Here is a 23,307-nt window from a genome sequence, read left to right on the forward strand (position 1 = left end):
CCTATTAAAGAATGTTTATACAGTAGCCAGCATCTCCAAATTGTTCCCGCAGTCTTATTTCAATACTGATTCTTTGGAGAAAGTTACCGGTAAGCTAACACGAAACCAGTTCTGGAAGAGTATTGATTTCCTGGATCCCAATTAATCCTTAATTATTTTTTTTTTGCTCCCAATTAGCAATAGACAATGAATAAGGCCATACTGATACTTAATTAGTAACCTGTTCTCATTTTAAAGATCTCAACAGAAACCATTACAACGACGAAAAAGGTTCTTTTCTTCTGACCAGAGATGAGGAGGAGCCACAGATTTTCAGCTGTATGGAAACTCCACTCCTTGTGGAGGACAACAAAAAGTTTTTCCTGGGTAGCATATTAAACAGGTTAAACAAACCAGAACAGAAGTGTAAAACTGTGAAGAGCCAGTTCCAGTGCCATCAGAAGGTTCACAGTCGGTCAGAAAGGGATAGGATTCACTGCTTTCTCAATTTGAGAGGAAAACAAAAAAGGTCTTTTTGAAAGAAGGGAGAACAACTTGAATTTAATGGTCCTACTTTTCAACCCACACTATTGCTGATGGTATTCACGTAGGCTGGAAAGTCCTTACTTTAAGAAAATAGTACTGCGCTAGGTTCAACATACTCAGAAAGAAAGTTAATGAGATTTCACACACTGAAATAAGTTCCCCATCTGCTCAGCACTAACCAGCGTCTGCGAATTCTCTTTCCTCTCATATTTGAGCTGGTTTCTGGAGTCACTCAAGGAAAATACTTAGCTGGCACAACTACTGGTAACTACAAGGCAAGCTGCCTCAAAACGTCAATGTATATCGCTAATATTTTTATAGGAGTGGCAAGGAGTTTAAAAAAAAAAATCTGCTTACCAGTGCTACTTTTATACCATGAAAAATGGAAGCATTCAAGAAAGGGCAGCATGTACATGCCACAAGAAAAAAAAACAAACAAACAAAAACAAACCTGCTCTTGACTTGAAGATATCCTTAGCATCCAAGAGTTAACGTTACTTAGGTAGATTTTCAATTACTGTCAACTAGCTCAAATCATAACAGAGCACAGTGTATAGTTTCACTTTCCCACTTGTAGTGAAGTTTGTCCCTTTAACTTAACATAAATAGCCCCCACAGAACCCTGGATTTTCTCTAATATTCTCTTGTAAACAAAACTGTCTTGAGCAGAGGTAACTGCACAAAGAGGCTGCATAATTTTGCTGCCAATTGAAAACTCAAAACCAACCTTGCAGCATCCCAAACACTTACATTTTCCAATCCATCCAGCTCCCACCTGTCAAGAAAGAAAGTCAACAGCTTATCACGTATTACTAAACAAGGTTGTGGTGATGTAGGGAAATAAAACCACAGTTCAGAACAAACTCCATACAGTGAGGTTTCTGAAGTACTACTAATTGTAGTTAAGTTTAGTTAAGCACTGGAATGCTAGCAATATAAAATCTCAAGAACAAGATACCAATGGCAGACAACTACTTCCATCCAACTTGGGAGCTAACATTTGGATGAGTGTGCCCATAAGCATTCCATAACTAAGGAATTCAGCCAAACATACTGTGTAATATTCTCTATGCAACTCTACAACAGGAGATTCCCAGGCAGAAACCTATCTTTATGCTTTCTCAGACCAGTGACATGAAGGGGAAATGCAACCCTTAATAAAACAAAAATAAAAACAAGAGGGAATATCTTGTCAAAGACTCTCTTCTCCTTTCTTACCCCTTTAAAAACAAATAAATAAATAAACAATCAAAAAAACCCACAGAGGTATTTACAAAATGAAAGTTATTTCAGAAAAACCTACAGTCCTCTACCTTAACAAAATTTTTCTTTTCTTTTACTAGTCAGTGGTAAAGTCTTCCATCATTTGGTAGATTTGCTACTACAAGGCCAAGAAAATATTACCTCAAAAGATCACTAAATAATGAATTTCAGGAAACTACCCAGAAAGCACATTTCCTACGGAAGGTGTCAAACTCCTAACATAATGCCACCCCACTGTATTGGTACACTGTTAATCTATAGTCCAAATAACATATGCAGTTTATGAACATACTGTCATCTTCCAGATAAATCAAATGCACGTTAGTATGTTAAAAATGTATTGTTACAGAGGAGGAGGACAGAAAACAGTATATAAATAAACAAAGGGCTTTACACTGGAGAAGAGAGGAAAAGAAGAGCCCATCTTAAACAGCGAGATCTAGTTACCAAGTCTAAAGCATTACTGTAAAATTGTAAGATTTTGGTCTACTTTAGATTTAGAAAAAAGTTACAATAAGAATTGTAACAACTGATAACATTCCGAGCGAGCATACATCAGCATTTAACAGTTTCCTATTGCCTGACATTCTTGTCATATATGATACAAGGTAAATGTTACTTGCTATGCTGAGTATGCAGTTTATAATCCACATTTTGTGGTCATTACACTGCCAGCATCTTACGTGATAACTGAGCTTTAGTAAAAAGTTTAAGATTGCACAGAGTAAAAGCTAATGATTGATTTCCAGTAAGCAAGAAATAAAAAAAAATTACCTCAAACAGACTGCCATTCTCCTGACAGCTCTCGTGACAAAGCCAAAGAACTAAGGGAGCAACATACTCTGGTTTGAAAGCATCAACCATATCTAAAATAAATGGGGTGTTAGGGGAAAGGGAGGAGAAAAATAAAAATCACGCAATAGAAATACGATATGATTTCACCAAATTATTACTCTAACACTTTCTGATCAGTACTAGAACCAGGCAGAATTTAACAGAGTTGTGCAGTAAAAAGAAAGAACAAACAAATATTTGAAGTTTCATTAAATCTGAACAACTTGTGACAGGTGCATAGTTCCTTTAAAGCTGATCATACCGGTTGCAAGCGAGACAGGTGAAAGACTGTCTCACTGTTGGGAACCATAAAGTCCAAACTGCAAAACCAGGTAGCTGCCTAAACGCTTAGCTGAGGAAACCTGGGCCAAAGCTTGGACGCTCCCAGTTGACAGGCAACATGAGACAAGGACAAGCCAGCTGGACATAAGTCAGACAGAAACGTACCTGAGCAACTTCCATTTCAATCTGCTACTTGTTTATGAATAAGGGGGAACATGAGAAGATTTGCAGCTGCTGAATGTTTGGGAAATAACTCATTTGGAAGTGATACGTTCCGAGATTTCCAAATGAAATATTGGGAGTGATCAGCCCTGATAGATGTATATATTAACTGATTTTGGAGATTTTCAATGTCCTCTGGAACAAAAGAAAAAATTTGGAAAACTACAAAAAACTGCCATATAGCAGAAATGTGATTTTCCAGGCAGCTCTCACCAGATATTCTATCAACTTTCTGAAAATAGTAATTAAATTTGTTTAATTTCCTTTTTCAGGCTTGAAGCTATTATCGTTTCAGCAGCAACAGATACATAGTTGTTCTGCAGAAAAAAAGTCATTTAGCATTTTAGCATCTTTAAATATACCCTGAGACCCGAACAGGTTAAAAGTTTAGCAGAGCAGGTATTTCTTAATAGCAGACTTGAAGTAATAGAAGTTCATTTTTAGAAGTTCCATGAAGGTAACAGGAGATAGAACTTCATTTAATATGGAGTACTTAATGCTTTGTAACTTTGTAACTGCATCACAAAAGCCTTAGGCTTTTCTAAAGCATTTCACTTCCTGCCACAGGGGGAAAAAAAAGACGGAATAGGCTGATTCTAGAAGACCTTTACAGAGCAATTTCTTTTTACAGAGGCGTCTCTCTGAATTCTTTGCATTTCTTTTGATCGCTTGCCTAACTAGTCCGCCTACTTATCCTAAATTTACACACAGCTCTGTCTCGCACAACAATCTCCATACTGGCTTCTTAGTGCAGTTCTCTGTTAAAACCTGTTCACATATTCAAAGATTAGTAACTGTGCAATTCAGAAATACCTAATACATTAGGCATCTGTGTTTATCATCTGCTGCTGCTCCTGGAGCTAACGACTATATACACGAGGTGTTATGCAAAATAAGACATTTTTGCAATCAGACAATATCGTAACAAATGAAGACACTCTACAAACATATGATTCAGTAACTACTGAAACAAACCTTTCCACTGCCTTAGGATGATCTTGAAAGAGGATATAATTAAAGAGCATTGCCAAATACAATTGTTTTTGTGAATTACAAAAATTGCTTTATATCTTGTGACAGAAAGTAAGAATTTCTAACACATAAAACGGGGAAGTTGGCAGTCCAAAGAAAAACAGAAGGACATTAGGAACAGCAAATTAACAGTTTTTGAAACGTAATGGATTTGCATTTTGTAACTGATAAGAAAGCCATGCTTCACCTCTCTGAAAAATGTCAGTACCCATCGACCTTAAATAATTCACCTTGTGGCATGACAGTCTGGGTCAGCCTGGATCCAGCAGTAGGTGCAATTGTGTTGCAGTGGATGTTGTATTTCCGGCCTTCAATTGCAATTGTGTTTGAAAGACCCAAAAGGCCAAGTTTTGCAGCGCTATAGTTTGCCTGACCAAAGTTTCCATATATTCCAGCAGCTGAGCAAGTCATAATTATTCTTAGGGAAAGAAAGAAAGAAAGAAAAGTTAAACGTTCTCTCCAAGTTATTTACTTACACATGACACTATTTTCTGGCTTTGATATGGGATAGTCTCCATATTCCTGCAAATGAAAACATGTAAAATAAGAATCAAAACATTATTTTGCATTTTTTAGTAAGAAGCAGATGCCTTGTTTGGCTGATGGAAAACATCAGACAAATCCTGAGGGATAGGCGCAGCAGTGGGAAACCAACAAAGCCCTGAGCCTTTTTGAGTTACAGTGGAAAATCAGAATAGCTACTCTGTGACAACCGAGTATGGTACTGGAAAAAAAGTAGTTTTCTTTTCACCCTCTAGCTGCACTTCAAACGATGACATTAAACAACAAATGCCTTCAGCGGCCAGAAAAAAAAAAACATTTCCTTAAAAGCGGCTTCTTAACATCTACTTGATAATACATGAAGATGCGTTCTTACAAAATGCACAGAATTTTCACGGAATTAACATATGTTAAACACATGAGAGGGAGAACGTTTATACTAAAGCAGCAAAATCTTGCCCCTTGTCCCCTAACACTACTGCTGTTGAAATGACTGAACTGTTCACAAGGAAGCTCTAGAACCACTGCATTTTATAGTAGTTTTAAAACATGAAAATATTGTGCTGCATGTTTCTTCACAAATCAGAATTCAGAAGAGGCGGCGTCATACCTTCACTTCTAAAAAGAAGCCTTATCAGAATCAGTTCCTATCTACTGGAAACACATTGCATACCTGGCATCAAAGTCTATTTCATTTTTTTAATCATTCGCTTCACTGACAGTAACACATTGTTTATTTATCTAAGTAAAAGGGGGTTATTAGTACTGTCTCAATATGGTCAATATGAAAAAAGCTACAAAATCTATAGAAAGCAAGCATTCTGCAGCTGCCACACATATATACGTAACCTGAAGAGGCACTCACTAACATTATTATCTGAGCACATACATAAAAGGAGTCTAAAGAAGCATTTTCCTAAATGGATGCAACTCCTGAGATTTAGCCATGCATTCTCCCTGCTTACTGGGCTCCTGATTTCTTCCCTTTTCTTTCCAGTCCAACTGCCTGGACGACAAGGAATGTCATTTTGGTCACAGAATGAGGAAGAAATTAACACTGCTTTAAACATGTGCGTATTGTGGTAAAGAACAAGATCAATTTAATCATGTTGGTGTTTTGCAACAACAGAAGAAACAACAAAAGCGAAAAACTCGAAGCTCTGAATTGACAGTACTGTTTCAGCTAAAGGTAACGCATACTAAAATAGACTACGAACACCCCACAATTACTGTGAGACAAATCTTTACCCAAAGGGAAACAAATCACCCCCTAAAGAACAAGAACCACAAGCAGAACTGGATGCACCTGCCAATGGAGGAGTAGGAGGAAATACTCTCAGATATGCAGTCACATGCATATATTACCAAATATTTCTAATGACTTCTAATGAAGAGAAATGGTATTGCTATAACCCTGTAGCTCCAGTCTGGGATAACTCCATTTACATGAGGAGCAACTTTAAAGGTTTCTACGTGTGGAGGTGGTGGTGGCAGCAGAACTGAAAGGATAAGATCTCATACATCTGGAAGCCGATTTTGTTCATCTCAGGGACAGCGAAAAAACGACAAGAAACACCTTTACTGCCAGGGCATACAGTCTGCTCTTCACTGTTGGGGAGGAGCGGGGGAAGAAGATGTACACATTTTACCTGCCAAACTTCTGATTTTTCATATGATTCCATGCAGCTCGGGTGACCAGGAATGATCCCCTCAAATGAATTCTGTGAATTATATCTAGGATCAAATTAATGGCAGTTTAATAAACCTCGGAATTAATTTGCCAGCTTGAAATATACAGCTTGTTTCTTCTTCATAACAAGAACTGCATTCTCTTTCACGCTCTCAAATGGTGACTAGAAAGGGATGCTTTCATCCTTTTTTTTATAGATCACTCTGATGCGTTTGCCTGAACTAAGTGTCAGCCATGCTGAGAGTCTCTTCCTCCTCTTTGATGGGGCTCTCATACAGGATTCACAAATATCCAGAATTCCTGTGCTTGAGCACAGCCAAGCAAGGACTGCAGAAGCTAGGCTCTCTTTGCAAAAGCCTACCAGTTAATTGCCTCATCATCACCTACCATCGCAATGAAGGTTCCCCCTGTTCTTCCACCCCTTGGCACATAGCTTTCTTTCCTCTGTTGATAATTTTGCATCTTTCAAGGCTGTTTAGTATTCAGTCAGCCAGTGCTGGGCTATGAACGCAATCTGCTCACAGAAACTACTGTATTTCACACGACTGTTTTCTGTATTCCACTCAGCACTCAGGAGTGGCAGCTAGAGCCTTTCTTCCCCTCCAGAAATGCATAAGCCTTGCATGAACTGTAGCACAGATCTGATTTGCAATCAGACAGGCAGCTAAACAGAAGTAGATTACAACTGAGCTTTGAGGTCAAATGCAACCTTCTCTGGTCAGGCATACACAGCCTTCCCTGCTTCTCTCCTTCCCTGTACGGCTGGAAGGGATGCACCTATCTTTCACATAGCAAGTGAATTTCAAAGTTCATCAACTCACCCCAATCTTCATCACTTATCCGAACAAATGAACGGTCTCTTAGAATCCTAGAAAATGTTATCAGGAAAAATGAAAAAGAAGGATGAACATGTGTCTGCACAGAAGTGACATTCCATAGTTAAACAGAAAAAAAACCCCATAAAACAAAAAAATTTCAGATTTACTTACCCAGCATTGTTTATAACAATATCTGCAAAAAAGAGAAAAGAAAAGAAAATGAAACTACATGAACACATGCGCTGATAAAGTACAAACTTATTTCAATTTTTCTCTCACTTCTAAAATTAACATACATGACAGGTATAACACCATACACACACATTCTGTTACTGTTCTAGAGCTGCTGTCCCTGATCAGGGACATTCTAACATTGAACAAGGATTACAAAAATACAAAATATTTGGGAACAGACAAGCCTCAGCCTACCAAAAGAACAAAGATCGACACAGAGGAAACACTGAGAAGTGCTGGCTACCTGGGAACATAACACCTGCAGGATACAGCCATCCTGCTCAGGTTTGCAACTTGTTCTGAATTCCAGAGTTCTCCACGCTATACAATTAGTGCCACCCTCTTTGTTGGGGTAAACCCAAATAATAACAGGTATCACCACCGAGGAGCAGTTGCAAAGCCACTAGAGCAACTTGGATCATAACAACTCTTACAAAGCATATCTCCTTTGGTTCCTGTTAGCTTGGATCATGTATACTCTTAGGCACTTAAATGTTTAAGTTAGGTGAGTTTAAACAGGAACAGCACATCCAAAATAGAAATTTACTTGATAGATATAACACCTGAAGTGTTTTCTTAATTTGTACCTTTACATAATAGAAACAAGAGTCTTATTTTGAGATTTATAGTTCTATTTCAAAAAAATCAAGACAAAGCAGCTGCCATTCAAACTTAAAGTGAGAAGCCTCTGTATTTGAGTTTTAGGTTTCATCAATTTAGACCTACATACATCCAAGACTTGTGATTTCAATTGCAGTCACGTTGTACTTCACACATTTGTTTGCAAGTTCAAATCCATCATAAGCAGTGCAGTGGACAATAAGTTACAATAAGAAATAGGTAACTGTACCTATCCTCCCAAAAGCCTCAAGTGCGGTCTTCACAAGCTTTTCACCATCTTCCACTGAATCTATTAAAAAAAAAAAAAAAGTACAACTTCTCAAGTAGAATAAACTGTATACATTGCACTTCCAGGATATCAATAGCTAATTCCATGGAGTTAAAAAGAATTGTGTCGAATCACAATATAAACTAAAATTTTGCCACTATTTGCATATGGCCTAAGGCACTCCCCACCACACAATGTTTGCCATTACAGCAAAAAAAAGAACCAAAACAAGTCAGAACAGTCCATTCCCATTTTGCCTCTGACAACTGCTGCTGTCATTTTATCAGGATCCAAATGCTGAGAGAACATATGAAAGAAAAGAGACTGGAGTATTAATTAAAAAAATGCTTTATGTCATTTGGTTTTAATGTCTCTCTCCCTACTCCAAATTACATTCCATCTGATTTATATAGTATTGGCAAGCTAGCAGTAGTCCTTTATTAAGCATGTCAACTTGTCATTTAACACAGTCCATTATTCCTGTAGATGAAGTATAGTCTGGAAAAATAACATACCATAATTGGGTACCGCTTTCCCTCCTTTTGCTCTGATTTCATTAACAACCTTGTCAGCAGCTGAGGAGCTTTTGCCATATCCCTTGAAGTCACCTCCAAGATCATTCACTGTGCATCACAAAGAAATGAATTTTTCATGATTAACGCTCAGTAGGTTTCATGGTCTCTTCTTATTACCACATTGGATGTCTTAAAGAGTACTAACAAAACCTGCTGCCCCTGGATCCCTCTGAGAATCTTTGACAATTAGAGAAAAACAGTATGCCATGTTACTAGATTAAAAAAAACATAATATACCATATCATTTTTTAAAATAATTTGTGAAACAGAACACAAGATTTTTTTTTCCTCCACCACGCATTCAACTTACAAGCCCTGCTGATGTTATCCCTCCAATAGTATTATTACAGTTCAGAGTTTAAGAGCTACCATGCCGCTCACAGGTGATTAATTCTGTTAATTCTGTTCTTCTGTCAAACTGCTGCAGCTACTGCATGAACTGTAAACAAGACCGAGAAGACTTTGTCCCTGCTTTCTCTTTAATTGAATAGCTAAAATGTTACTGGTAAACTTTGCTACAGAACAAATCAAGAACTTTGAACAAAGGAATAAGATCCCGCCCTGGAACTCTGGATCATGCTCCTGAAAGGGGCAGGAGCGCCAGCTGACACAGGCAGCTGCACTGTTTTCAGGCTGGTTTGTGTCCTGGGGCACGTGCCATTAACGGGACCCGCACTGTATCATTGCCATGGTTTACTGCATTTGCACATCCCACAGTTCCACAGAATTCATCAGAGAAAACCCAGATTCAGTCACAGTATATCAGGAAAAAAAACAAAACAAAACAAAACACATGACTGTTTCAACAGGTACAACACGCATTATAAGAAAACCAGAAGTGGCTGTGGGTTTATATACAAGACTGAAGAGTCTTTTGCAACAGTGAACACCAGCTTTGTGCCTTCCAACTTTTGCAAAGACTTAAAGCAGCCAGCTGCAGTGAAGTCCACAAAAGATACAATACTCTTCTTGGTCTTTACGCTAAATAGCAACCCTACCTCTGTTACATCATCATAAAGTGAAACAAAGCTATGTCATGCCTTTTATTTTATTTTAAACTCTACATCTAAAGAGGAATATAGCTTGCAGGGCATGTGAAAAACCCATCTCTTCTACTGAGAAGTTAAAAGGCCTCATCTGGAATCCTGCATTCAGTTTTGTGTGCAGTATTTCAAGAAAAACATGGAACAGCTGGAGAAAATCTAAGTAAAAAACAAGTAGAAAACAAGTAAATGAGAATGCTAAAGCCCAGAGCGAACAAGCCATGGAGTCAACACCACCACCACAACAACAAACACACATACACACAAAGCTAACCCACCAGATGTGTAGAGCCAGAAGCAAAAAGAATTAAGACAGAACATGGCAACATACTCAAGTACATTAAAAAAAAACTGATGCAAAAGAGAACAGAAGTGAGCTGCTTTCCACATCCAAGCTGAACAGATCAACAACTAATAGTCTGAACATGCAGCTAGTGCAACTCAGATGAGGCATTAGAGAAAAATCACAAGAATAGTGAAGCGTTAAAATAGGCAAGGTGGGAGGACTGCTCAGTTCACAGCACTAAAGGTCTTTAATGTGACATTACACAAAAACGAGTCAGGATCAGCACCAGGAATTCTAACCTCCTTTTGGGAAAGAAACATACAATTTTGTGCTAAACGTTTACACAGTGCCATTCAATTACAGAATCTCAGAATGGTTGAGGTTGGAAGGGACCTCTGGAGATCATCTAGTCCAACCCTCCTGCTCAAGCAGGGTCCTCTAGAGCATATTTCCCAGGATCGCATCCAGGTGGGTTTTGAATATCTCCAGGGAAGGAGACTCCACTACCTCTCTGAGCAACCTGTTCCAGCGCTCAGTCACCCTCACAGTCAAGAAGTTTCTCCTCACGTTCAGATGGAACTTCCTGTGTTTCAGTTTATGTCCATTGTCTCTTGTCCTGTCACTGGGCACCACAGAGAAGAGCCTGGCCCCATCCTCTCGACACCCCCCCTTCAGATACTTGTACACACTGATGAGATCTCCTCTCAGTCTCTCCTTCTCCAGGCTAAACAGGCCCAGCTCTCTCAGCCTTTCTTCATAGGAGAGATGCTCCCGTCCCCTCATCGACTTTGTAGCCCATAATGAGTCTTATTCAGACATTATAACTCTACTACAGGCATGTTTATATATGTTTATCCTTCACCTAAAACAGCAATTTGCTGACAAACACTTAATTAGGAACGCTTTATGTGAGCAAGACTTTAACTAATGTTAGTTGTGTCCATACTAGAATTTCAATAGTTTAGCTAGATTAATTATTCAAATGATTTAAACATCTTTAAACATGTCGAGTTTGCTATTACACACGAGGCTTATGGTTATACCAATACATTAATAAAAGTAAGGACACCATGCTAACCTCACTACTACATAAAAACTACACCTTTCTACAGAAAGAAAGACTTCAGCTCACAGAATTTTGATATGAAAGACGGAAGTAACTTGTGCCATCATAGGCTGTATTCAGAAGGCCTTTATTCGTAAGTGAATTTCTGTGGCGATACCAGTTTACTGTTAAATCCTTTTAGTTTTCAAGTGTCAGCTTTCAAGCATCAGTTTTCAAGCTCGCACCACACTTTGAGAATTACTGTAAAACTAAAGTAGGAGATAGCGGTACCAATAAATATTTTCATATTCATCACTGTTTCTCACTGCAGTAGTTAATTGCTAAATTACACTTAAGTAGCTAATTGACATAGTGGAAAAAATGAAAGTGAATACTAGAGTTCAAAACTACACATTTAACATAGCCCCGCCTGTGTGAAGGTCAAATGATTTAGACTAAGTGACCACCACATCAAGAAGTTCCACAAAGGATACTGTGAAAGGGTGGCTTGCTCTTTTGTGTTATAGCACTACCTCAAACTAATTGGACAACTGAACATTCAGCTCTGCTTCCCTTTTAAGTATTTTCTGGATTAATGAAAATATATTGAGTACCTTGAAGAACTTTTCAAGTGGTATTAAATTAATATTCATACATAATAATATAATAGCACAATGAAGGCAGGATAACCAGTTTTGCTCTGAATCAACTTGTCAAACAGAATTAGTTTAAACATATGCTTGCAAAGCAGAATAACAAATTATTTGCTGCTGCCGAGTTCTTTTTTATGCAATCCAGCTGTGATCTTAGAAGTAATACGTTAATTACAAAGTAAAATGCTTCAAGAAGTACTGAGAACTTATTGAGGCTGTGCAGGTTTACTCCAGAGAGCGCTTAAAAGCGGAAGAAAGCCTGGAAATATTTGGGAAAGTTCACAGAGAGGTAAAGCACCTTCGTGAAAGCATAAATGCAAATGAAACAAAAAATAAGCACAAGAAGAACAGAGCTATTCTAGGTTTTGAAGATGGTAAAATAACTCTGCAAGTGTCATAGGGAAATTAAAACAACAGATAAATAACATTATTTTAAGCTCAAGTTTTACATCATATAACTGTGAGTTGAGAACATCCAGGAGAAAAAAACAGCAGTAGCAGTTATGACAGCATGATAGAAGAACTCTTCTCTACATTCAGACTAAGGCTATGACAGCGTTATTAGCAAGTAGGAGCAGACCAGTAGGAGCAAATCTTTTGGGTGAAACAGTTGATGCTGAGGATCTGACATCCACAGTGTACATGCTTCTTCAAAAATTAACTTTGTACTGGAACTAGTCTGGTGCCACACACTGAATGTCCATTTATGGCTGGAGTTCTTCGGGTACACTTCTAGACTGCATCTTCCAGTCTGGTTTCACCCCAGAGAAACTCTATTAATGAGCTCCACAAGCATCCCACAAAGCAAACCAACATACAGATAGATGCAATCAGGAGAGATGCTGCAAAAGCATGACCGTAATCCAAACTAAAACATTAATGCAGACACACCTTCAGGTAAGTTGGAAAAAAAGAAACAGCAGGGTATGGAGATCATTCAGTATGTGAGAAAAAAACAAAACACCCCATTTCTCCCCACTTGCAAGTTTTTCGGGTGAGATGTGTGACAGAGACACCAAGAGTGACAAAAAAAGGCAGCAGCAAGCAGCCTTTGAGAGAGAAGAACTCAATTTTGGTTGCACTGGTCAGTGTAACCAAGCCAACACCAACTCACTCAACAGGAAGTGAGTGGGAATGAGATGTGGGACTGCACAGGAGGTTAAGAGAAAAAAATTCCTAGGACCTAATGGCACTCCTTTAACTACAGTATTTGATCACCGTTCTTACTGCAGACCTTCACTTACGTAACAAAAAAAGTTGTTTTAAAGAGACAAGGCCTATATCTGCTTTTGTTAGAGAAACTCAGAGACATTTGCAAAAGTAACTTCTCAACTCATTTAGGTCAGAATCGTAAGACACCTAGAGTAAAGAAATGCAAAGCATCTACGAGCTTGAAAGCACTACCATAATCAGTGATTAGACGGATTTTGGCAAAGGCATGGAAACAGCTGCAGATAAAGAAGAGATGAAATGAGGTGCCATTTCCACAGAGAAACAAGAAGTTGCCCTTACAGTCAGTTCTGACCTTACTGATTTAGCTATTGTGCAATAGGCCAAGAGATAAAGGAGCATGAGCAATAGTCAGGCAATATAACACATTCTCTTCCAGATCACTCTGGAAAGTCAGAACACTACTAAATAGATAGTATTTATACAGTTAAATATTTGGGCTGCTTTAGTAACCTAATTCTTGTTAAATAAGAATTTGAGATGAAACATTCATGTTCCCAGTAAATAAGGTAGGCACGAAAGACAGCAACGACCAAAAAAAACCCTTCTAGATTCTTTTAAAGTATTTTTTTTAATTGTCTACACAAAGACTTTTTGTAGTTCATCAACAAAGTAAAAATAATCCATTTATAAAAGTTTATAAAACGAGATTAGGATTTTTATTTGAAAAGTTACTAAAAATCAGTCAACAACTTCTTGCAAGTTTAATTACATACTCAACAAAGTCTGTTTAACCCTTTAATCTTGAACGCATCAGCAATACCTGTACAAATTCACCCACAGGCACTGAAACTGCAGATACCAACAGCTGAACAGTACACAGGAGAATAATTTAACCATAAGAATTAGCTTGTGATATGGCAGTTTGTATGGGTAAATACTCTTTGGAGAGGTTTCAACCAAATGATTATGAAAACTCTGACAAAAATCCTTTACCAAGAGCTATTTGGTACGGTCATGAGGACTAGATGATGGCTTTTACGCACGATGGCTTTGCATAGAGAAACAATGCAGTGCACTTTGAGCACGCTCTGTGTTTTCTGAGGACTACTGATACTGCACTACATTCTAATAATTCCTTTGCTTGGAGAAAGTAATAGAAGATAAGTGTTTCACATTTTCAAAAGGCCACATTTGAAGTTTCTGAAGAGTGCCTAGATAACATCTTTGCTGGCCACAACTTACAGCAAAGATTGGTATGTATGGATGAAAGTCAGGTCAGGATGATGATGATGATGATGATGATTCATACCAGCTTTCCAGCAAAGACAAGCCCGTGGACAAATTGGGGTTACTTTTTTCATAAAATAAATAAAGCATGAAAATGAAATTTAAATCTCAAGAGATAAGATAGAAAACTATTAAATAACAAAGGTTACTGTCAAAAAGGGCACGGACTGTTGAATGCCAGCTATGTAAAAAGGCAAAGGTTACTGTCTAGATCAAGTTAGTTAACATAAAACTTACCAACTACGGAAGCTCCTCTTTCAGCAAAAGCCAGAGCATATGCTTTGCCCAATCCTAGTTTAAAAAAAAAAAAAAAAAGTAAAATTGTCTTCTGCATTACAAATCAGAGAGAAAGCTACACAAAAATGAATTGCATTAAGAAAGATGTACCACATTAACATAAACACCTCGTGGGTTTAAAGTAAAACTGTATTGCATCAAGAAGTTAAAGCTTCACATAAATTCAAAATATAAAAGTAAACTAACCGATAAATTTAAGATTGAACACCCAGTTAGAGAGAGAGAGAGAGAGAGAGAGAGAAAGCCCATGCTCACTCTTTGTTATTGCACTCAGAGGAACCATTAGGGAAAGCTGCCTGCTGCTAAGTTTGTACTTGTGCTAGAAAAGACATTTGTAAGACAGAAAGTTGAATGCCTTGATGTTTTGTAACCGTGCAGAAGGAGGGGCTGCTTCAAGTTAATTAATTATATTTTAAGCTAGTAAGATACTTGCTTAGTTCCAGCGAGTCTTGCAGATTTGAAAAAGAAACATGCACACTGAAGAAAATTTAACCGTATCTGAAAATGTATTGATAGAAATCCCTCCAATTATTTAGATAAAAAGGAAACACTTAATAGTGACAGACTACCCAGATGCACCCATAGGTTTACCTAGCGTAATAGCAGAAAATCATTTTTATGTCACCTACAGAAACTCTTACACCTTTACTCTGACTTGGACTCTAGGTGTGTTAAACATTAGTTATTTGTTATGATTAATAATTTACTTAGAGGGATATTATCTAATCACATCAAAAGTTATTGAAATCAACTATAAAGGTTCTTTTTCCATGCCAAAAGAAATTGATACTTGAATGATCAAATACCTATTTGTCCCTCAAAAAAAAAAATTCAAACCAGCTGTCAAAAGCAGAAAACCAAAACTGTTTAGACTGTTTTGAAATACACTGACCTCTCTGTGTGAACACACAAACAGTTTGGAATTTTCCTTACAACTCCTATGGCTCTCCACAAGGGATGGTATCACAGGTGAGGCATACATACATCCACCGCTTGATGTAATCAAAGTCCCAGAAGAAAATTATGTTTTGGAGAAATCATGCAACTGGGAAGTGTAGAAAACCCAGACCATGCCCTGTGTGCCAGTATTCTCAAGTGACAAGCAAGGGCAGAGAACTTAAGAATCAAAACTAATCCTAAAGAAATATAACTTCAGTTTCATAAGGCAGTTAAATATTGACAGAGCTGCATGACAGACAAGAAAAATATTCTACAGTAGATTTGCCCAGGCTGAAAAGAAAATATTTTTTAGATGCCTCTGTGTGTTGTGAAAACAGGTCTCATTTTAAAAATGAACAAGTTAATGATCCAGATGTTTTGGATAACCCCTCAGAGCTGACCTGTTCACTGGGATCCAATCCAAAAATCAATCTCAGCAAACAACGCTATTATCAATGCTATAAACTGTGCTAAAAAAAAAAATACTATTAACTAGAAAAAGCCAAATAAGAACTAATATGAAGCTAAGAGAACCTCCATTTGTCTTGGCTTAAACTTAATTAATCCCTTTTCAGAAAACCATTGTGAAATAAGACATCCTAAGACAGTTTTCTCTGTTAACAAACCACTTCCAAGCAGCCTAAAAGTACAGGTGACTGCATAGTTATACTTATGTCAAGCAATTTTTGCTTTGTGCAGTGCTTTCTTGGAGCTTTGTTATTGATGAAGTTTCTTGGTTTTGCTGTTATCTAGGGTCTTAACTTGCATTTCACTGAGATCTGTTATACAGACAGAAGCACATCAGTAAGTCTGGAAAGAGCTGAAGAGCATCCTACAAAGATCCGGCCTCAATTATTCTCAGGTTCGTCATTTTCAGGTGGCATAAATCAAACGTTCAGAGGCTTTCCAGAAAATTTCAGTCTTGTTTTTTTTTCCCCCCTGCAAGAAGTCACATAATCTAGGCCCCAAAATACCTCCTCTTGTTACACGCAGCTCCATAAGAAGGAGCTAGGAAGGCAGAACCTTCTTGAGGGATTATGGAAGAAACTCCTCTGGTAGCTAAGAACAACTGCAAACTTGACCGCTTTTTGTTGTGAACCCTCAGTCCATGTCTTCGCGCTGGAAGTGCTCGAGAAGGTGAAAGTCAAAGCATGCATTCAAGGGGAGAAAAGGAAGAAAAAAAACCCAACAACAACAGCAAAAACTTTTCCTGCCAAAACCAAACATGCCAGTGCAGAACCACCTTCCCCGGAGAGGCCCGGCCCAGCGTCCCACCGACAGCGCAGACCAGCCCTGCTGCGGCAAGACACCTCTCCCGGCCCTTTCCCTCCGGCGCTGCCCTCCCCCTCGTGCCGGCTCACGCCTCCCTCTCGCCACCGGGAGCCCGGCCGGGGCGCTCAGCAGCTCGGGGGCATCCACTGAAACCGGGGGCGAACAACAGCGCGCGAGGTCAAGCACGTTACAGACGTTAACCGCAACGTCCGAGGCACAACCAGAAGGAATGAGGATGCTAAGCGCAGCTGGCTGTCCGCTCGCTGCTGACTGGTGTCAAGTGCTGCGTCACCCGCCCCCCCCCCGCAGGTAACTGAAGAATAAAAAGCACAGCCGTGCCAGGGGCACCGGGTTTGAGCAGGGCGCGCACAGTGGCTCAGGTCACTCCGCGACACCTCCCAGGCAGGGCGAGAGGCGCCGCCGGGAGCCCCGCTCACCGCCCGGCCGCGGCGCCTGCCCGCCACACCGCGGCCCCCTTCGGCGGGCAGATGCGTTTCTGGCAAGCGAAGCCGCTCCTCAATGTCAGCAGCCGCCGCGGAAGGGCACGGGGGCACCCGGCAGCGCCGCGGCCCGCTGACAGCCTCCCCCCCGGAGCGCCGGCCCCGGCCCAGCCGCCGTCTGCAGGGGCAGAGAGCCGCTCACCTCCGCCAGCGCCGGTCACCAGCACCACTCGCCCGTCGAAGCGCAGCGCCGCCGCCATGGTGCTGCCCGGCCCCGACGCCCCGCGCGCCGGGAGGGAGGGAGGGAAGGAGGGAGGGGGGAGGGGCGGAGCGCCCCGCCGCCCTCTGGGAAACGAAGTCAACGGCCGCGCCGCGCGCCTCAACGGCTGCGCCACCCGCCCGCCCCCAACGGCTGCCGGCTGAGGCGGGTCGGGGGGAAGAGGGCGGTGGGCGGCTGTTGTTCTCGGGCCGCGGCGCCGCCTCCTGATTGCGTTTCCATACCTTCAAACGCAAGGCAAGCCGCTTGTGAAATACTCGCTCTTTAACACGCGAGCCCGTCCGTCCTGCTCCACGGCACGCGCGTTTTCGCACATATGCCTGAAACAGGCCACAGGCGGGTAGGGTGGATTTCAGGGTCAGGCCGCCTGAGTGTAGGCATTGTGCCTCCGGTTAAAGTTGATCTGAAAGTTAATCTTCGCTGTTTCCCAGTGCAAATCACTGCTTTCTGTCCTCGTTTACTTGGTTGCAGGAGTTCTTCCGATCAAACGGTTATTGTGAAGCATACCATTTTTTAACCTCCTTGAGGGAGAGGCTTCACTGAAGAACTGACATTAAGGAGATGTGTTAAGTATCTGAGAATCTAGATTCACTTAAAAAAAATAATGTTATGGAAATATGCTAACTCTGGGGAACTACTTTTAGCTTTCTATATTCCTGCATCTTAAAAATGGGTTGTTTTCCTCAGGGAACTCAATGATCATACTGTCAACACATACATGCGTGAATCTATATGCAGAAAGCATGTATATGCTCCCAGTTTCCAGCCTTTTGAAGAGTACGTCATATTGTCATTCAGCCTAATTAAACATTACTGATTCACAGGTCCAAAACTAGTGAGTTAAAAATACACAAAGATGGAAGTTTTGATTTTGTTTCCCTCGTTCCTTTCTGAACTTGACTGTCTGCCATACTCTTTGGCATTCGGAGAGTAAACGCCCTTGCATGCAATTTCTCATTTCCAGACGGTGAATTCATTTATTTTAAAGCATTTCTCTAACACTCATCCTCTCAGGGTCCGCTTCATTGCTCTGTAAAGTCAATGCAAAGAAATCCATCGACTTCCCTAAGCATTGGCTCAGGCTGTAGATGAGTTTTTCAGAAACATCAACTATATTTGCTTCCAAATAAGCCTGCAAAATGGATAAACAGTTTCCTTTTTACAGACTGGAAACCAAGGAACGGCTGTGTAACATACACAACTGTGTAGCTGAGGGAGCTGGACGCAAATTCGCTACCCTGTAATCTTAGCCTCTAACTTCAAGAGACTAATCTGATTGTATTGTTTCTTATGATTCACTTCTGGCAGTTGGCAGTAACTATTCTTATAGTTTGTGGAACTGACCTATGCATTAAGTAGCGAGCATATCTATTCATGAGATCATTGCAGAATTGCTATAGTTTGGGTCTCAGTCCCTCAAAATGTAATTGTATTCGAGTATTACAAGGCTACTGCTACGGAGCTCAGGACTAACCTATTTAATCAGGACTTTCCAAGTACAGACAGGGATCTCTTGGAGTTCTTCCTTTTTCCAGCTAGCTCTCCAAGTCGACCAAGAGTGCCATAAGCCTGAGTATCCAGGAGCTGTAAACTCTCTGCTTCATTGTGTTGTCTGTCTTAAATCTGGGAGGTGCTAAGGGAATCAAGGACAGTGTAAGGAGTCCCCAGAATTCAGAGTAGCTGGCTATCTATTTTGTCTGGGAAATCATCTACATACTTCCTCTGCACAGCCAAACTTTACTTCATGTATATTTCCTGTACAGTTGATCTAGTCTGAATTATTTACATAGCTAGTAGAAAGAAAAATTTTATTTGGTGCAGATTATGTCCTTGCCTATTAGTGCTTTACTGTCTGCACTGAAGAGAGGTGATAGCTATTTGGAGAGCAAAATAGGGAACATTAGGATATGTGACCTGAAGTAGTCTGTAATAATTATTCCTTTAGAAGTATGAGGAACAGAGATGTATTGCCTGTGATTTTACTGCCTGGAGTTCAGTTTGAGTGGAGGCGTTTGAATGGAGTAAATTAAATGCTATAATTGCAATTTTTCGTCTGAACACTAGGGGGAGTATTGCACTACAGTAAAACGTGTTACATCTACCTTTTCAGATACCACACCAGTGGTAATGAAATTCTTCTACAAAGAACCTAAGAAAGGCTTATGCAAAGATCAAATGAAAGGGACACTTTTTAAAACACCAACTGGTTTTACTAAGCCAATATATTTACTTGTATGGTGGCATTCTTCTGGCTATGTAGGTGTGTTCCATGTACTCATTGGGAATGAGAGAGAGTAAAGCTTCCCGAGGCAGGTAAGGGAACAGAGGCCAGTTGAATAGTCTACTAAAAGTCATGAGTTTAAGTATTGGAAATATTGTTGAATGTGTGCAGAAAGACCCCACTGCACTGGATGTGCATTATTACAGAGCTAGATAATCAGACTTGAAATACCCTCATGACAAATGACACTTTCTAAGATAGCCTTTTTCATTTGAATACAGCTCAGCGCACATTTTCCTACAACGAAAAAACAGTGCAGTTAGCTTTGTATTACATAGAGAACCTTCTTGGCTCTGATTTGTCTGTACCACACTTCACAGTACAGGGAGGCTGTTTCCTGTCTGGGTAGGACAGAGCTTAAGTCAGTTTGTGACTGGAAGTAACAGATTGGGTTCTTAATCTTCTGTGTGCTTTGGTTCCACCAATGCTTAATATTTTCGTTATTACTTCTACACTGACAGACTACACTCCCACTTGGTAGAAGTGAGGGGAGTCTCCCAGGAGTGGTGCACCCTCCTGCAGGAGCAGTTTGGCTGGCCCTGCAGCCCTACCCTGCAGCAAAAGCATGACAAACATCTTACCTTTAAAGATACAGTACACAAGATGAGAGACTTACACTGCGGTAACTAGCTAACGTGCTATTTGCTGAGTGTTCACCCTCATTCACACCCATTTTTATTAGGGGCTCTGGGGCTTTGTTTCTGTAATTTCCAGTAATTTTAGGATGTAATTTGTTAGAAGAATACATGCAAACTAACAACATAAACACCCAGCTTAGTCAACTCTGCACACATTTTGGGAAACATCTAGTTCAGACTGGAAATAGTCAAGACACTTAGACGGGAACTAACCTAGTCATCCTTATGCCATCAGCTTGATTTGCATAATCCCTCATATATCTGAGGCAGCACAGCTCTGTGTCCATAGCTATAGACTGCGTCCTAGGAGAACCTGATTTAGGTTTTCAGTGCTGGTTCTGGGCTCTTCTATGATCTTGAACGTGCCATTTCAGCTCTGTCCTTTAGGGTCCCAAATTTTTCTGTGCCCTGTCAGTTTAGATCATGGGCTCTTCAAGGAAAGGACTCTAATTTTTAATTTGCCTCGAAGCCAGGGGTTACATGCCCCAAGTGAAATCAGGCCCAGAGGTACCTCCATAGCATAATTCATCCTTTAGGTGGCTAGCATACCTTGTTAACAACTCAGGATCTTTTATAGCTTCCTCATTTTGGTACAGCCACTGTGATCAGAATCAGCAAAGAGCTCACATTTGAAACCAATAAATCAAATTGCATAGTTTCCTCAACAGAATTTTTTTCTGGAAAACAAAATAGAAAGTGCACTGAAGTGAAAGTACGTTGCTTCAATATTTTATGTTCAAGTGAAACTTGTCCTTGTGAAAAGATACAAACAGCCACTCAAAATACAAGGGAATTTGAAGGGTTCTTGTAACAGTTGGAAGTGATTTGTTCCAAAGGTCACGGAGGTATCAGAAAATAATTGCGTCAATCTGAAACAAGGTACGAGCAGAAAACACCACCACCATTAACCCCAATGAGGTGGCATTAGCTGGAAACTTAGATGTAGTAGATTTTGAGCTACAAATCAATAGCAGGTGTCAAACTGACTTTTAAATGAATGAATCATAATAGGAGATTAATAGCAGGATATCCAGGTTCCGTACTCAGCTAGCCAGGCTTTAAAGCGGTTGAAACTGGTAATGAAATAAGTGAGTCAAAAAGGAAGAACAAATCTACTTTGTTTTGTCTCTTAGCGAACAGCGTTAACCAGCATGTATCTATCATTACCTCTTTTACTGACATAGCAGGCTTTTTAGACTAGGAAAATTTTGCAGAAAAATCCCCAGACATTACCCTGTAACACTGAGTAGAAGAATTTGTTTTCTTTAGTTATGCTTCGATGCCTACGGCAGAGACTTCTTTTTAAAAAAGTCAGTTTTGATGTTGTGCACCAAAATAAACCTGCAGTATATTCTAGAATCACTCATTCAACCAACACATTAGATAAGTTTTCTGATTTTGTCTTTTTTTTTAAGCTGGAAGTTGCATATATTGTGGATACTGTGCTATTGTGCTTTTAATCCCTTTCACAATGTCACTGTCTGCAGCTATAGACTGTGGCCACCTTTGAAATAATGTGTATGTGGGGGGAAATAAAAGAACTGAATGACTTGCTTTTACTCAGTGTGCATTTTTTAATAGTGCTAAAAGATATGCTTGGGTTCACGAAGGCTCCTTTTCAAGAGCTTAATTTGCATTCTAAATGGTTCTGCTCACAGAGGTTTGGAGAGGCCTATTTACTGGGAACAGTTTCTCCACAAATGTGAGGGGACGAGGAAACCGGATGCTTCTTACCATGTCCTGCATCTAGAAATTGCATCCAGTCTGCATGTTAAAAACTGTGGCACCATTCTACTCAACTGTACAAAAGCACAGCCTACACCAGCTGGTACCTGCCCACAGATGACGTCAGCCATAGCACTTCAGAAGTCCCTGGGGTTCTGAATTTAGCATCTTGTGCTGTGACCAAATGGGCCTCACTCTCAGCCCTGTCATTGCCTCCATTTCCTCTTTCTCTGCAGCCGTCCACTGGCTGGCAGTGCAGAGAGGCTGATGAAATGACTCAGCTCGTAGCTGGTCACAAAAGTTTTATCTCATACAAACCACATCTATGGCCCACTTCACCCTACCTGTGATCTCTCAGTAGAAGCGGTCAAAGCAAGCTATTTATTTAGAATAGGTACATAATTTTATGGGACAAAAACCCCTATTCAGCTAACATATAGGGATTGTTGTATGGACTCCTTCATCAGCAGAAATGGCAAATAGTATTATTTCTGTTCTAACTTGCCTTCTCTTGCATTCTTCTTTTTATGTGAGCCTACATTAATCCACTAATCAGTAAGCAGCTTTTTTTTCTTGCCATTGAATCTGTTGTTTTTCACCCTCGGAACTTGAAAGGCAACTTTCCTGATCTGATGTTGAGGAGCAGCATTTGTGCAGTTAGCAGTGAACGTATTTCTGTGAAGCAAGTGCAACTGCAAACATTTTTATAGCTTTTGTCAACAACCCACGTCATAGGAGGTCTCTGATGTCCCTGTTTTGGCAAGAAACATGAGTTTTGGCATTTGTCACACATACCACTCAATTAAGTGGAAAAGCCATGCTGAGGGCACAAGCAGAGCACTGTGGAAGCACTCCATTTAAATACATGAGAGACTCAAGTTTTAAGGGAGACTGAAGCCACGGGTCAGCTGGGGCATGGTGGACTGCTGAGCTGGTATGTTACAATACATTAGCAGAACAAACCCATTAAGCAGAAACTAGTTGCGTGTGCACATCTCATTAACAGCTTTGAAAATACATCCTGTGGAGAGATGTTAGGGAGGTGCCAGGAAAAGGTTATGGTGTTGCTCTCCTAACACTGCTATT

At 40.1% G+C, this 23,307-nt stretch overlaps 1 protein-coding gene across 1 annotated transcript in view; it reads right to left on the minus strand.

Moving 5' to 3' along the window:
• Positions 1-17,634, minus strand: part of LOC104150534 (peroxisomal multifunctional enzyme type 2) — a 66,655-nt gene extending 49,021 nt beyond the window's left edge. The window contains exons 1-10 of the mRNA XM_068927890.1: positions 17,503-17,634; positions 14,590-14,643; positions 8,806-8,913; positions 8,252-8,311; positions 7,339-7,360; positions 7,171-7,217; positions 6,309-6,393; positions 4,389-4,576; positions 2,563-2,654; positions 1,276-1,300 (exon numbers count right to left, since the gene is read on the minus strand). Of these exons, the coding sequence (XP_068783991.1) occupies positions 1,276-1,300; positions 2,563-2,654; positions 4,389-4,576; positions 6,309-6,393; positions 7,171-7,217; positions 7,339-7,360; positions 8,252-8,311; positions 8,806-8,913; positions 14,590-14,643; positions 17,503-17,560 (739 nt within the window). The 5' untranslated portion in view covers positions 17,561-17,634. The remainder of the gene's footprint in view (positions 1-1,275; positions 1,301-2,562; positions 2,655-4,388; positions 4,577-6,308; positions 6,394-7,170; positions 7,218-7,338; positions 7,361-8,251; positions 8,312-8,805; positions 8,914-14,589; positions 14,644-17,502) is intronic.
• Between the last annotated feature and the right edge of the window lie 5,673 nt (positions 17,635-23,307).

Source organism: Struthio camelus, chromosome Z (genome assembly GCF_040807025.1).
Source record: "Struthio camelus isolate bStrCam1 chromosome Z, bStrCam1.hap1, whole genome shotgun sequence".
Classification (NCBI taxonomy): Eukaryota; Metazoa; Chordata; class Aves; order Struthioniformes; family Struthionidae; genus Struthio; species Struthio camelus.